At 39.9% G+C, this 15030-nt stretch overlaps 1 protein-coding gene and 1 pseudogene across 1 annotated transcript in view; one reads left to right on the forward strand and one right to left on the reverse strand.

The window, feature by feature from the left end:
• Positions 1 to 992: 992 nt before the first annotated feature.
• The window catches only part of Dynlrb2 (dynein light chain roadblock-type 2), a 15100-nt gene continuing 1062 nt past the window's right edge, over positions 993 to 15030 (reverse strand). Inside the window, exons 2-4 of the mRNA XM_004625766.2 lie at positions 12497 to 12572; positions 5768 to 5935; positions 993 to 1200 (exon numbers count right to left, since the gene is read on the reverse strand). Of these exons, the coding sequence (XP_004625823.1) occupies positions 1157 to 1200; positions 5768 to 5935; positions 12497 to 12572 (288 nt within the window). The 3' untranslated portion in view covers positions 993 to 1156. The remainder of the gene's footprint in view (positions 1201 to 5767; positions 5936 to 12496; positions 12573 to 15030) is intronic.
• On the forward strand, positions 8994 to 9920 carry LOC105741404 (annotated as a pseudogene).

Genomic DNA, 15030 nt, shown 5'->3' on the forward strand with positions numbered 1-15030 from the left:
AAACATGGGTGCACATAGATCACTATGGTATGCTGTTTTTCGTTTTGGAAAAATACCCAGCAGGGGAATAGCTGGCTTGAATGGGACCTCCAATCCTAGCTTCTTGAGGAGTCTCCACACTGATTTCCATAGAGGTTGTAGCAGTCTGCACTCCCACTAACAGTGGAGAAGGGTTCATTTTCCCTACAGCGCCTCCAGCATTTGTTATTGGTTGGTTTCTTGCTGAGAGCCATTCTTTCTGGGGTGAGATGGAATCTAAGGATTGTTTTAATTTGCATTTCTTGAATGACAAGTGCTGTTGAACATTTTTTCATATATTTATTTGCTATTTGTATTTGTTCTCAGAAGTTGTATTTACCTCAGATGCCAAAGAACTGAAAAAATTCACTGCGTCCTTTTCTAAAGCTTTTTTTTCCCATTTCCCTTCCTTCCCCTTTTTCCCCACCTGAGTTCTTCTTTCCTTTTAAACAACTTCTTCCCATTTCACATTTCACACAGATCTCCAATTATTTAAAAAACAATACTTGCTTTTAAAAAAGAAGATATAAGTAAAGCAAATATGGCAAACTGTTGACCTCCACATGGCTCTGTGTACATGGAAGTCTACTGTATTTGTTAAATTATTTTCTCAATGTATGTCATGCCTAGTAAAAATAAGACCTGCTGACAAGATCTTGTATGTGTATAGCGTGCCCCAGGACCTGTGTCTGGTCTCCTTGGGCTGGTGTGACAGAAGCAGCAGTAGGAGCCTCTTGGCATTGGCCGGAGAAGGTCCTGAAGTCTGGCGCTAAGCTCAACCGCAAATCATGCTCCACCATGTCACCATGAAGGAAGTGCGCAAAGTGACACTTGTAAACTCAGTGACAACTACTCCTACACTAAGAGAACCATCCCACAGAGAGCTAGAAGCCTTCAGTTTCTAGAATCCTTAAGCTCTTAAAAAGAGAAACATACATACCAAAATTTATTTATTATTTAGCAAAAAGTACAAGTTTGCAGGGCAATCAAAAAGGACTACAAGAGACATGGAAGTTTAGATGCAAAAATAGAAAAGAACATCCAAGACTCAGCTAGACAGAGATATCATGCTAGGGATCACTAAAGAGGACAGTGTTTCTCGTTCAGCATCTTGAGGGCAGATGTGATTAGAGCAGGTCTACTCACATGGATTCTGAATGACGATCAGAAGATATTCCTTATCTATGGAGAGAGGCAGACAAAATTAATTCACCCTAGAAATGCCATTTAGTGGGCATGAGATAGCTCAGCAGGCAAGCCCAAGCACCTAAGTTCGATCCCCAGTACCACATGCAGGGCTGGCCCTGGAACCCCAGGAGCACCATGCCACCGCCAAAGTGGGCATGGTGGTGCACGCCTGTAATTCCAGTGCTGCGGAGCCTGAGACAGGAGGATCACTACCAGTCTAAGCTGCATAGTGAGACCATGTACCAAATAAATAAATAAATAAATAAATAAACAAAAGAAATTCCATTTAGTAGTTGAGTACACCGGCTGATCTACTTTTCTATTTTAAGTATGAGATGGTCCCTGAGACAGATGGCTGCCCATCAGAATCACCTGGGTGTTTAAAAACTATCCCTCCAAGCTTGAGCTCTGAGATTCTGATTTTATTGATCTGGGGATGGTAGCCCAGGCATAGATCATTTTATTAAATAGTAGGAGAATAACAACAATTAACATATTATGTATTGTTATATTCAAAGTAGTTACTCAAATTATAGTATATGGTCACAAAAATTCTCCAGACAACATTGACACAAACTTTTCAATGAATTAAGTGAAACTAGCAGTGTAACTATTTTTTTCCTTCCTTTCTTTCCCCATTCTAGTTCCTCTTTCCTTTTGTATAATTTCTTCCCACTGCACAACATCTACTGTGCATTTGGGGCTTTACTTCTCCAGTTTCTCACACTAGGGAGACAATATGATGTTTCCACATTGAAGTCTGATTTAGTTCACTTAGGAGTGTGGTCTCAAGTTGCATCCATTTGCCTACGAAAGTCTCAAGTTCATCCTTCTTTATGGCTGAGTAGTAGTTTTCATTTTCAGTGAATCAGGCCCACGGACTGTACAATGTGGCACACAGGTGCCCCAGCCAGAGAATAGAGTGGGGAGAGCCTGCAGGCCCCCTCTGTGCGTAAAGGACAGCCAGCCTGGCCTGCGGGAAGGCAGCAGCCACAGAGCATGTCCTTCCAAGAAGTGTCACCAAGTGACTATGTCACACTCCTAAGTCTAGCCCAGTTCTTTCCTTAGAACAAGTTCTTCCCATTTCACAACATCTACAGTACATTTTGGGCCTTATTTATTCTTTCAGTTTCTCACACCAGAGAGACAACATAATGTTTACACATGTGAGTCTGATTTAGTTCACTTAGGAGTGTGGTCTCAAATTGCATCCATTTATCTATAAAAGTCTCAAGTTTATCTTTCTTTATAGTTAAATAATACTCCATTATATAAAAAGACCACATCTGATAGGCATTTGTTTCCAGGATTTAGCTGCTACAGATTGTGCTGCTCTGAACACAGGTGCACGTACATCGCTGTGATATGATATTTCTAATTCTTCTGAGAAGACACCTAGAAGGGAAATAACTGGGCCAAATGGGACCTCTAATCCTAGTTTTGTGAGGAATCTCCACACTGATTCCCACAGTGGCTGCACCAGTCTGCACTCCACCCATAGTGGAGAAGGATTCCTTTTTCCCCACAGCCTTTCCAGCATTTGTTATTTGTGAATTTTTTTTGATGATGGCAATTCTTTCTGGGGTGAGATGGTATCTCAGTGTTGCTTCAATCTGTGTCTCTTGTGTGACCAATTTTTTCATGTATATATTTTCTATCTATATTTCTTCATCCGAGAAGTGTGCATTCATTTCACATGCCCATTTTTGATTGTGTCTTTCAATTTGGGGAGCATGATTTTGTTTTTTCATTCTTCATGTTCTAGATATACGTCTTTCATGTGAAGGACAACTGGTTAAAATTTCTTCCCCCTAAGGATGCAGGGATGGTTCAACATACCCAAGTCAATAAATGTAACAATATATTAACAGAGCCAGAGGAAAAAAATCACATGATCATCTCAATAGATGCAGAAAAAGCATTTGACCAAGTTCAACACCCATTCATGATAAAACACCCTACAGAAGATTGGCATAGATAGTCTTTATTTTAATCTGATAAGAGCTGTCTATGCCAAACCAACAACCAACATCATACTAAATAATCAGAATCTGAAAATTTTAACTCTAAAATCAGGAAGAAGATAAAGATGTCCAGTGTACCTGGATACATAGTTAACACTAAAAAATCAGTAGCATTCCTGAACACCAGCAATGAACTCACTGACAAAGAAATTAGGGAAACTACACCCTTCACAACAGCACACAAAAAATGACATACTTGAGAGTCACTTAACAAAAGAAGTAAAAGATCTATACATAGAAAACTGCAGTACTCTAAACTAGATCAAAGAGGATATCAAAAAATGGAAAGGTATCCCTTGCTCATGGATAGGAAGAATCAACATAGTAAAAATGGCCATACTACCAAAACTATTATACAGATTTAATACACTCCCAATAAAAATATCATTATCATACCTCATAGAACTAGAGAAATATTCCTAAACTTCTTGTGGAACCAGAAGAGACCTAGAATAGCAAAAGCTCAAGTTCTAGGCAACACAGGCAAGTCAGGGGGCATTGCAATCCCTGCCTTGCAATTATATTACAGAGCTACTGTGATAAAACAGCATGGTACTGGCAAAGAAAATAGACCTCAGGAGCAGGGGAATAGCATAGAAAATGTAGACACAACTCCAGATGCACTCAGCCACCTTATCTTTGACAAGGGGACCACTGGGAAAAAGACAATCTGTTTAACAAATAGTGCTGACAAACGGGATTTCCATAAGCTAAGAACTAAAACTAGACCCATATCTATCACTATTCACCAAACTAAAGTCAAGACACATTAGAGTTCTAAATATTAAAACAGACACACTAAATTGATTGGGAGAGAAAATAGGTAGAAATCTTCAAGACATATGTGAAGACAGAAATTCATGATTTGACTGACCTAGTCAGATACAAAAGTTACATTTTTTGTTATATAGGTCTTGCTTTATCTCGGTCTTAACCATCCAGCAGAAAAGTATAAAAATGAGGTAAAAAAGTAAAGCCATATTAATATGCTGAGCTTTAAAAGACTCAAGTCAACAACTTCTGACATTGCCAGTCACGCAGATAACCCACTACTATTATGGACTACTGGACTATATTGGATTACTTTGCTGAATTCATGCAGCTACAATATATGAATTGCAATGGAATACCCATCTCTGACAAAAGTAAACAAAAAAGGGGATAGAAATGAAGGACCATTTTGTAGTGAAAAAAATACATATCTGTATATACAAAATAGTTAGCACAGATATACAGCTACTTTCTCTTAATTCAATGAGAAGAAAGTTTTGAACTAGTAGTTTTAGACAAGATATCATGTCTGCATCTTGTACTATGAATAACTACTACAAAGACAACAATATGCAATGTATTAAACATTAAAACTGTTCCACTAACCTGTTTTGAAACTGTCTCATTGCTACTTCTTTCTCAATAAAATTAATTAAAAAAAATGAATGAAACCCAGATGGCATAGAAAATACTATAAGGAATTAACAACGGGAATCTCATTTATTAAAATGTATTCGCATGTCAAAAGCAATCGCCAACAGAGTGAAAAGATAACCCACAGAGTGGCAATCCTAATGGGACAGATGTGCTACCGAGAAGTTTGTTTTAGGCTAGAGCGAGGAGCATGACGTAGTCATTTAGCGACTCATCATGAAAAGGCGTACTCTGGGGCTGCTGCCCTCCTTTAGGCCAGGCTGGCTGTGCTTTGCTCACAGAAGGAGCCTGGCCTGCAGGCTCTCCCCACTTTATTCTCTGGACAGGGCATGCGTCTGCCACACCCTACAATTTGTGTGCCTCATTCACTGAAAATGAGAACTACATCTACATTTCTGTTAATAGTAAATGCACAATGGGCAAATTCAGTTCATTCAAAGGTCACACCGATCATTAATTTCATAGAATTTTCAAGTTGGAATCCTCAGATTCAAACATCTGCATCACCTTTTTTTATGTATTTGGTACAGGGCTTCACTATGCATCTTGGACTGGCAGTGATCGTCCTGTTTTCAGCCCCCCCAGTGCTGGGATTACAGGCGTGCACCACCATGCTGGTTTTTGGTGGCTGGCTCAGAACTCCTGGAGGCAAGGCTGGCATGGCATGTGATGCCAGGGTTCAAACCCGGGTCCCTGCACTGCCTGAGCAGACGTAGTCCACTGAGCTATCTTGGTGGGCCCCAAACAGCTGCATTTTATAAGCCAAGAAAATTATGCTTTATATAGTGTATTCAAATTGGTTAGGATAGATATATAGTTACATTCTCTAAATGAATAGAGGGATTTGTTCTAATGGTGTTTGTAAATAGGATATCAAGTCTGCATCTTGTACAGCAATTAACCACTAGGAAGAATGTATGCAATGTGTTAATTATTGAAACTGTCCTACCAATTTGGTTTGAAAATGTCTCATTGCTATTTGTTTCTCAGTAAAATTATGGAAAAAAATAAATAAAGATGAAACAAAATCCATACTCCCTGCTTTTTGAAATAAGGCTTTTAACCAGTGAAGTGGAAAGATGCTTTAAATATACAATGAAATGCCAGGTTACCTGGAGCCACCATGATTTCGTGTTTCTTTGATCGGATCCTAAGGAAAGTTAAGTCGTTCTGAGGATCAATGTCACGGATCGTGCTCCTAGCCTTCATGGTGAGCTGGTGAAGAAGGCCTGCATACTGCACCGTGGTCGAGTTGTCCAGAGTAGTCCGGATGGGGATGCCTGTTATGAAATTTGATTTGGTGTTAACATTTTCTGATTATAAAAATAGGCTGAATGTTATAAAGTCACAGCAAAACAAGGCTAACTGCAAAGATGACAAAAAAGTATCAGCAGATGTTACTGGTATCAATTTTAGTTTATAGCCTTACAACTTTTTCATCTCTATATCGACTTTTAAGTTTAGACTATATAGACTAGCCTTTCTGAATAGTAAGTTGTATTATGGAAACCCGTGGGCATTTTTCATACATACTGGAGCACTATCAATGAAAATGACTGCTGCTTTTTTCTTCCTTTAGGTTGAAGCATACAGCTGTCCTCCCTGATAACGACATAAACATTAGTTTTCATCTTTGCATATTTACACATTTTGTGGGCGAATCACAATACAGTTAATCTCTTAGTGTTTGGACAATTGGTCTGCACATTTTTATAGGTAATGGTGTGATCAATGTTTTGTGCATACATCATTTGGAAGCTGTTCATCGATTATTTTAGCCCTAAGTGGAAACATTTTTATGCAAAGTGCCCTCCTCCAGCGTCCTGTCTATAGCAGGTCTGCTTTGAAATGCGTTGTGTGAGGCATGGTGTGTCTTTCTTCCTAAACATAAAGGGCTATTGCGGCCCATGTTGGAGTCAAGAGACTTTTCAGAGTTTCTCTGTAATGCCTTCCACAGCACTTTGCAAGCCTTACATTTTATGTTAGACAAACAAGGTAACAGATTATGTAGTTTTGCTCTTAATTTCCTTGTTTGCACTCAGTTTTGATTTTAAACATGATTAAGCTTGGCTACTTGATTGCTCTATTGTTCTACTCTATAGTATAAAGCACATCTATTAACGTAGCTGGAAGATTCTAGCTAGACAAGTATGCATGTATAGTTCAGTGCTGCTCAAATCAATCCAGCTAACTCAGGTCAGCCAGTGCTTCGTACCTATTATGGAACCGGTGCTGTGATAGGCAGTTTTTATAAACCGTATTACATCTAAACAAGGCGAGTCTTTACAGTGGGTTTTTTAAAAAAAATGTATTTAGTACAGGGGCTACAGGGTCTCACTACACAGCTCGGACTCATAGTGATCCTCTTGTTTTCAGCTTCCCAAGCGCTGGGAGTACAGGTGCATGCCACCACGCCCAGTCATAGTTGCTGTCTTTGTGCACCCCGGGGGCCTGGCTGACAGCATGTGGGGGATCGAACCTCAGTCGCTGCACCCTCCCAAGTTCATAGTGTTTTGAGGGCTGCCAAATAAGAATCCCAGGGTTTTATTTGCAAAAGTGCCTTTACTTGAGAGGGACGCACAGAGTGAAATTGGGATTACTGTCACATTCCTTAGGTATCTGGATTAAGGCCAATCTATAAAAGAATCTCACCTATTCTCCATTTTCCTTCAGGAAGGACAGCTCTGGAAATAATTACAAAAAGAGCACTTGCCAGTGTAGAAGACTACAATGAACTATAAGTATTATCAAATTTTCATGAGACTGTTGGAGAGAATCCATTTTTACCCTCCAAACGACTATTGTCTTTTTAAGATAATTACTATCTCCAGAATAGGTCTTGCTAAAGAATGTAAGTACAGTACTTACAGGGAAGCATAGTCAGTAGATAAGGGATTCTATGCAACAGTTAATTCCCACATTATTATTGGTTGCCTATGCCTCCCCTGAAAGGGACCCACTTGTCTTTCACACCTGGTGGAAGGTCACAGAGCACATTGTCAACAAACAGGAAACAGAAATATGGCTGGCACTCAACCTCTGAGGAGAACTTTTATGAATACTCTTATTTTGCATCCTAAACCATGACAGCTCATGAAGACAGCATTGCTCAGCATTGACAAAAGAAATACAATCCGAATAAATTATTTAAAGTATAGATGACAAGATTATGAGTCAGATGTTCAGGCCTATTTAGTTGGCCTATTATTATGTTCAGGCCTATTTAGACTCACTTCAATGAATAAAACAGCCTTTCTGAATAGTAAGGTGCATTATGGAAATGTGGGCATTTTTCTTATATATTGTAGATGCTTAAAAGCAAACAACCACTATTTAGTGAGCTTTTGCTTAGTACCTTGTGAGATAATTAAAAAACAAGTTAATAAAGACTAATTTTAGCACAGAGTATCCTTGGTATTCCTCCAGAAATACTGTAGGTTAATTCCAGAGTTTATGCATTTGTGTTTATAATGTTTGCTCTTGTGGTATCATTATGCTGTACCTTCACTTTCTTCAGTTCAAGAAATGGCTTGATTCCGTTTGTGTAGAGGTGATTCATTCCTGTTAATAGTCTGCCAGGTGGCTGCTTTGGAATGTACTGACTAATACGTCCTCTTCATGGACATTTAAGTTGCTCCCATCCTTTGGCTTTTATAAATGGGGCTAAAAAGCTGACCTGAGGCACAGCACTTCACATTTGTATATAGGTATAGAATAATTCTGAAGATGGAGCTTCTATAATGAAGAATAGGCACATTTTAAGGTTTGATAGTGCCAAATTTATGGTACTGTTTTAAAATAGTATATGATCCCAGTAAGCTGGTACTTATTACATCAGTTTATCATCTTCAACTGTACATTTGCACTTTGGTTGTTAGACTATATTTCAAAATGAAAAGAACTGGCTGATATAATGTATTGAAATTCAAATGGTGGATTGTTAGAAGTGACAAGAATACTTAAAATTAAGAGCCTCTAGGAATCTGACTTATATACTAGGAATATATGACGGATATGACCATGTAGGAGACAGATGTTTACATTCACTAGTATATAATGGAATGATTGTGTCATAGCATTATAAACGATGGTGATTTTACAAATAGGAAACCGATGGTAATAAGTAAGGTATGCTAATCAAAACCTATGCCACTCAACACTGCTAGATTGATGTCTATTTTACTATCATAAGCAGGTAATCTGTGTTTGTACAACAGTGACACCAAAGGCCTAATATTGAAGATGGCATGTGGATGGCTTGAGCTGAATAGACACACTAGACTCCCTTAAACACAAATACAATGTGAGATATATTAAAGTAATTTGTTGGCAGAAAAAATGGCTGCCACCAGTTTGGCTCTGTTCTGTAGAAGAATCTCAGCAGTCCCAAAGGCTTCTGGGTCATTAAAAACTCCTAAGGCTCCCCCGTTGGCACAGGGTTTTCTTTCAATTTGTTATCTAAGAATGCATCAGATGGCACATCCTTTCGGCAGTGTAGATTACTTCATACCACATTGTCAAGAAGAGGACTGGAAGAATTTTTGATGACCCAAAGAATTTGGGGCAATAAAAAGTGAAATCCGGAGCTGCATGGGCCTGTCAGCAATTACGGAACAAAAGTAATGAAGATTTACATAAACTTTGGTATGTTTTACTAAAAGAAAGACACATGCTTCTAACTCTAGAACAGGAGGCCAAGCAGCAGGTATTACCAATGCCAAATCCAGAAGGGTTAGAAAAGGTAGTTGAGTCCATGAATGCATTAGATAAAGTTGTCCAGGAAAGAGAAGACGCTTGAAGGCTTCTCCAGACTGGTCAAGAACAAGCGAGACCTGCTGCTTGGAGAAGAGACATCTTTGGAAGAATCATTTGGCACAAGTTCGAGTAGTGGCCTATACCTTGGTACCTAAATAAAAGTTTTAACAGGAAACGATTCTTTGCAATGCCTTATGTGGACCATTTTGTCAGACTGAAAACAGAAATGGGCCTGCATTAGAGCAAGAAAGAGGTGTCTGGAAAAAAAAGCAACAGAAAATTCTGCAAGAAAAGTTTCCAGGGGCTGGGGAGATGGCTCTGTGGAATAAGTGCTTCCTTGGCAAGCGCAAGGGTCAATCCCCGGTTCCACAAAAAAAGAAAAAAGAAAAAAAAGAAAAGTTTCCACACCTTGCTGACACCCAGAAGTCAACGCTTGGATTAAAAAAAAAGTCTAAAATAATATTTTTGGTTGCATAGCAGTCTCTGTACAAAAATAATAAGTGGTTTATAAAAAATAAAGTAATTTGTCTATAATTAGTAGACCAAAATCAGTAGGAGAGAACAAGGAGACACAAATACCATGTTGGTTAATTATTTTCTGTATCAAATTTCACGGGATTTTTTTTTTTTTTGAAAGCCGGAGAGCTATACACTGATGAATGACACTTTCATCTACAATTGAGTGGGTGCTGAAACAGATTGAGACTGCGACATGCTGGTCACGTAACTTACGCTACATACTATTCAGAAACACCCTTCTCCTACCTTCTGCTATTCATGATCTCACCATAAAAACAGCCTCTCCTTTATATTCTTAGGAAAAAGGTTAATGTAACTTTCCAGGAGAAAATGAGTACCCGTAAGCCTTGAAAAATGCCCTGAATCTGGACACAACCTCATCCTGGGAGAGATTCATTAAAATTAATGGACATTGCAAATATTTTGTTGGCTTCCGACGAGAGAAGTTTTTGAGAAACCTCAAGAAAACAGAGTAAGAATCATTTTAAGTCTACTACTCAACAGATTCCCTACTATAATGTATCCTTACTTTTACCCTTGCTTGGATGTACGCGTGCACCTGGCTGTGCAACTGGTGAGAACCTGCTGGTGTGAGTAGTGGCCCAGCATTCTGCAAATATCCTTCAGCATTTGAAGCAGGGTCAAGCTCATCAGGTAAATATGACAGGATGGATTTTAAACTTCCCTCGCTGTTGGCATCGATTTATTTCATTTGCTTATTTATGCATTATTAGTGCTATGGTGCCTCAGTGAGTATGTTTTTATGTTCTCCTCGTTTTTCCTTCGTATAAACTCCTAGGTGTAGATTTATGGAGCAAGGATGTGGCTTCTCATGAGCCTTCTAAAGCAGATTGCCAGGGTTATGTGCTCCGGGACAACACCGTCCCAGCATGTGTATGAGATGAGCAGGGCTGGCTGCTGCAGGCGAATGCAGCACTACTGGGGTGCCTCCAAATTCAAGGCCAGGCTAAACATGATCATCTGGTCTGGAAAGAGAGTCTTTGAAGACACCATTAGCTAACATGAAGCCATTCAGGATAGGGTGTGTCCTAATCTAACTGGGGATGCAGGAGAGAATTCCGTGTGCCCGTGGAAGTGTGAGCTGTGGGGTGCAGTGTCCCTAAGCCAAGGGATGCCAGAGACAGACAACCACCACCAGAAGCTGGAGCAGGGCTAGGAAAGCTTTTCTGGTAGAAAAAGACCATAACTCAGTGATGTCTTCAGGACACTACTGGCCTCCAGACTGAGAGAATGAATTTCTGTTTTAAGCCGCCAAGTGTGAGGGACTTTGTTGAAATAAGCTAAGCACCACAGCCCATGCCAACCTAGGGAGGCATCTCTGTGGAATCATGAGAGAGCCCATGTGAGGGCATGGGGCAGAGGGCACGCAAGTACTTGGAAGAACTCCGTTTAACCAGACGCGCTCGGGGGGCTGGATCACTTCCCAGAGCTGAGTGGCATGGCTTCTGACTTACCTGTAAGGATGAGGGTAGGTCCTCTCTCCCCTCTGGGTAGTCAATCTGAGTGAGTTTATTATAGTTATATTCATACTACATATTTGGTTTTGAGTTATTATATAAAAATCAAATATTTTATGTGTGAAAATTAGTTAAAATGTCAGCATCCTCACAATGATTTAATTGCAATTCTATTTTGTGTTAGCTATTTTAGGGGGCACACTTGACAATTATTATTTCATGTAATCATCAGAACCACTGGTGAAGTACAGCATGTTCTTTTCCATTCATGGTAAGGAATTAAAATTCAGAGCACAAATAGAGTTTCAGCTTCTTGTTGCACTTTAAGGATGTACTTGATGAATTTTGCCAGGCCCTGAGCTGGTAATATGCCAGGTTTACAATTGCATCGGGAATTATGTGAAGTACTGAATTATTTCAACCATGGTCTGAAATTTCTGGTCTCTCTTGCCTTTACTAATGGCCAAATTAGCAATGGAACCAGCAGGCACCTTTAAGAAGTCACTGCCATGGCCAAGCTTGGGGAGGTGAGGCGCTATGTGGATTCTTAAGGAGGCTTGTGTAGAGCGAGCCAGGGTCTGGTGCGCCTTCAGATTCTGTGGCTGGAAATGCATGGACCCTTGGATGCTATATCCACAAAAACAATAACATCCGAAGGAATTCCAAGTGATTTCTTTCTAGGTGTGATAAAGGAACATTTTCACTTAAAATGAAGACTGAACCTTTGTACCTCTTACGATGGCAGAACAAAAATAAAGGGCTAGCAACCATAGTCTCCCTGTCTTACACATGATTAGTTTATTGACACTTCTGAAATGATAAGAGAAATATTAAAGTTTTAAGTAGAGTTTCTTAGGAATACACACATATTTTCAGACATAGCTAACCAATATGAATAGCCCTAGCCTTTAGCAGAGTGCTTGACATATAAGAGACACTCAACAACGTTTGATGTATAACTGTGATCACTAAATTTACAAAATAAGCTCATTATCTCAAGTTGTAAGATGTTTGTTTCAAGGCTTGACACCATACACAAATTCCTGGTTGATCCCTGTGTGCCAGGAAGGCAGCCTGAGGCATATTTACCTTCTGCATTTACAACCATGGTCCCAATGACTCCTTTATGGCTCTGGATCCTCTTCAGGGTTTCCTCCACCTCCGTCTGGAAGAGATCAGAGAGGTAACTAACCTGAAGTCTCTCCACAGTGCTATCGCTCCTAAGGAGAACGATCTTCAGGATCCTACGTTGTCCCATTTCCTTAATGTAAGATAAAGGTACTGTGTTACAACCCCAGATTTTTAAAATTACTGTGTGCTATGATCCCAGATTTTTAAAAGTATTGGGTATAATAATTCCAGATACTTAAAAGCCAGCTTGGAAATCACCAAGCCCTACACAGAGATCCATATAAGATCTCTGCACATTCAGCCCTGACAGCTCTCTCGCTTGTTCCCTTTTAGTGACAGGCACCATACTGCCTCACGAGAGAAGAACATTCACCAGAAAAGTTCTCCTCACAGTGCATAGGAATTTCCTGGATCACTTTAATGTTGATCTTTCTGTATTCACAAAACCTCCTTTTGTATGCTATTGTCTTTCCTTCCTCTAAAAGTGGCTTTTATTGAGAAATTTTATCTTCATTTGTGTCACCTAATTGGTGTTCATTCAGATGATTAAGTTTCAGAAGGGTATTGTAACAAAGCACTGTTTTTTTTTTTTTTGGTGGAATCATGGATTGAACTCAGGCCCTTGAGCTTGCCAGGCAAGTGCTGTTTCTATTGAGCTATCTCCCTGGTCCCTTCAGAAGGGTATTGTTGAAAATAACATGTTCCCAGATTTCAGGGTTCTCTTGAGAACTACAGCTTGAGTCTTGGTGCAAGCTGAACATAAACCAGAAATGGTCACGTTGAGACTGTGCTTGAGTTTGAAACTATTTTTTTTTTGCATAAACTCTATTATACCAAGTTTTCTTCCTCTCTGGAGATGCCACAATTAAGAATATTATTTTCAAAACATACAAAAGCTTTTCCAAATATAAAGTGAATGAGAAAATTAAAATTTTTCTATGTTAACAGACACATGGCCATTAATTCCCATCAAATTATTCCCCTTTTAACATGTTTGTCTCCAAATTTATTTATTTATTTATTTGATACAGGTCTCACTATGCAGTTCAGACTCCTAGTAATTCTCCTGTCTCCTCCTCCTCAGCTCTGGGATTGCAGGTGTCTGTACTGCATGCGGTACCAGGGATCAAACTCGGGACCTTGCACTTGCCAGGCAGGCACTGACACTGCCGAGCTATCTCCTCAGCCCTTGTCTCAAAATCCTCGTCCTTCTCTCAAGCAGCTCTGGAAGCCAGCCTGCTGCTGCTCAGTGCCATCCGACAGAAGGGCAGGTGCATAAAACCACTACGGTGTCCGGATCTAGTGCTGTGTGACTCTGCCCCTTCCCCCAAGTAAGAAGGACAATGAAGAGTAAAAGCTTCCAATAGATTCAGGACATTGGGTAGCCTTGATTGTGCAACTGAGACACTCATGCAAGTGGGCTTTCCCTTGCAGGAAGTGAGAGGGAGTGTTCTGAGAGGGATTAATGGTAAGGTGCCTTTTACTCTAATAAATGTTATGATTTTCACCATATTACTCCACCTATATAGTTCATGTCTGAGCAGCCACCAGATATTCTGAATTTAAAGAGTATCCTGCAGTCTATTGAGGGGACACTGCGATAGTCTACTCTGTCCCCTGAATCACATAGGTGAACATTATGTCACTTTAGTCAAAAGACAGACTTTTTTTTTTACCCTTCATGTAGATCTGAGCACTTTCCCAGCATTCTAGTGGATGTTTTCTCAATTTCAGGCATTTTGTACTGATTCACAAGTTTTGCCATTTTAAACACTATATTCTTGCCTAGCATGTTCTTTAGTCTGGATGCCAAAAAAAGCTTAAATAAGTGCATCTTAAGAGAAATTGTTTACCTGGAAAATAAAAGGAAACATGGTATTATTTGTATAAACAGAAACAACTGGGAAACCAAAACAAAATGAAGACAGGGCACATGGTTTTGATTTCTACTCCAGGGAGAGCCTTGAGTTGGAGTCTCATCAGCCTGAGCCCAGAGTCATCTCTCACTTCAGGTGACAAACAGAAATTATCAAACGATAGGTCCTAAGGTACCAGAAACTTTCTCCTCTCTAAAGGCTTAAAGAGATGCAAGGAAGAACTTTCTCACGAGGTGACTCACTGTCATTTGGCAAGCTGGGCTACCTTGCGTCTTGATGCATGTTTGCTGTCTCACTTGGGGACATGTTTGCTGGAGCCCAATATCTGTACAGGGCACCAATCCTATATTACCTTTCTGATAATCTTTGAGACAAGGTCCACATTTACAGCCATTGTCCTGTTGATCTTTTCTTTGCTTGCTTCCCTCTCCCCGCAGTGGTTCTCTTCTCTGCCTTGCTGAGTCCTCCTAGTACAATATCTTAGCCCTCCCCGACCCTGCTTGCTCCAGTCCCTGTCGTGCCTTCCTTAACTTTTTTTGTGAATGGAAAGGATGGATCTCTTCCCTTTATCGTCTTTCTCCTTTCTCTTGATTTTCTTCTCCCTCAGTGTTTCCT

This window comes from Octodon degus, unplaced genomic scaffold (assembly GCF_000260255.1).
Source record: "Octodon degus isolate 3935 unplaced genomic scaffold, OctDeg1.0 scaffold00011, whole genome shotgun sequence".
In the NCBI taxonomy this organism is placed as follows: Eukaryota; Metazoa; Chordata; class Mammalia; order Rodentia; family Octodontidae; genus Octodon; species Octodon degus.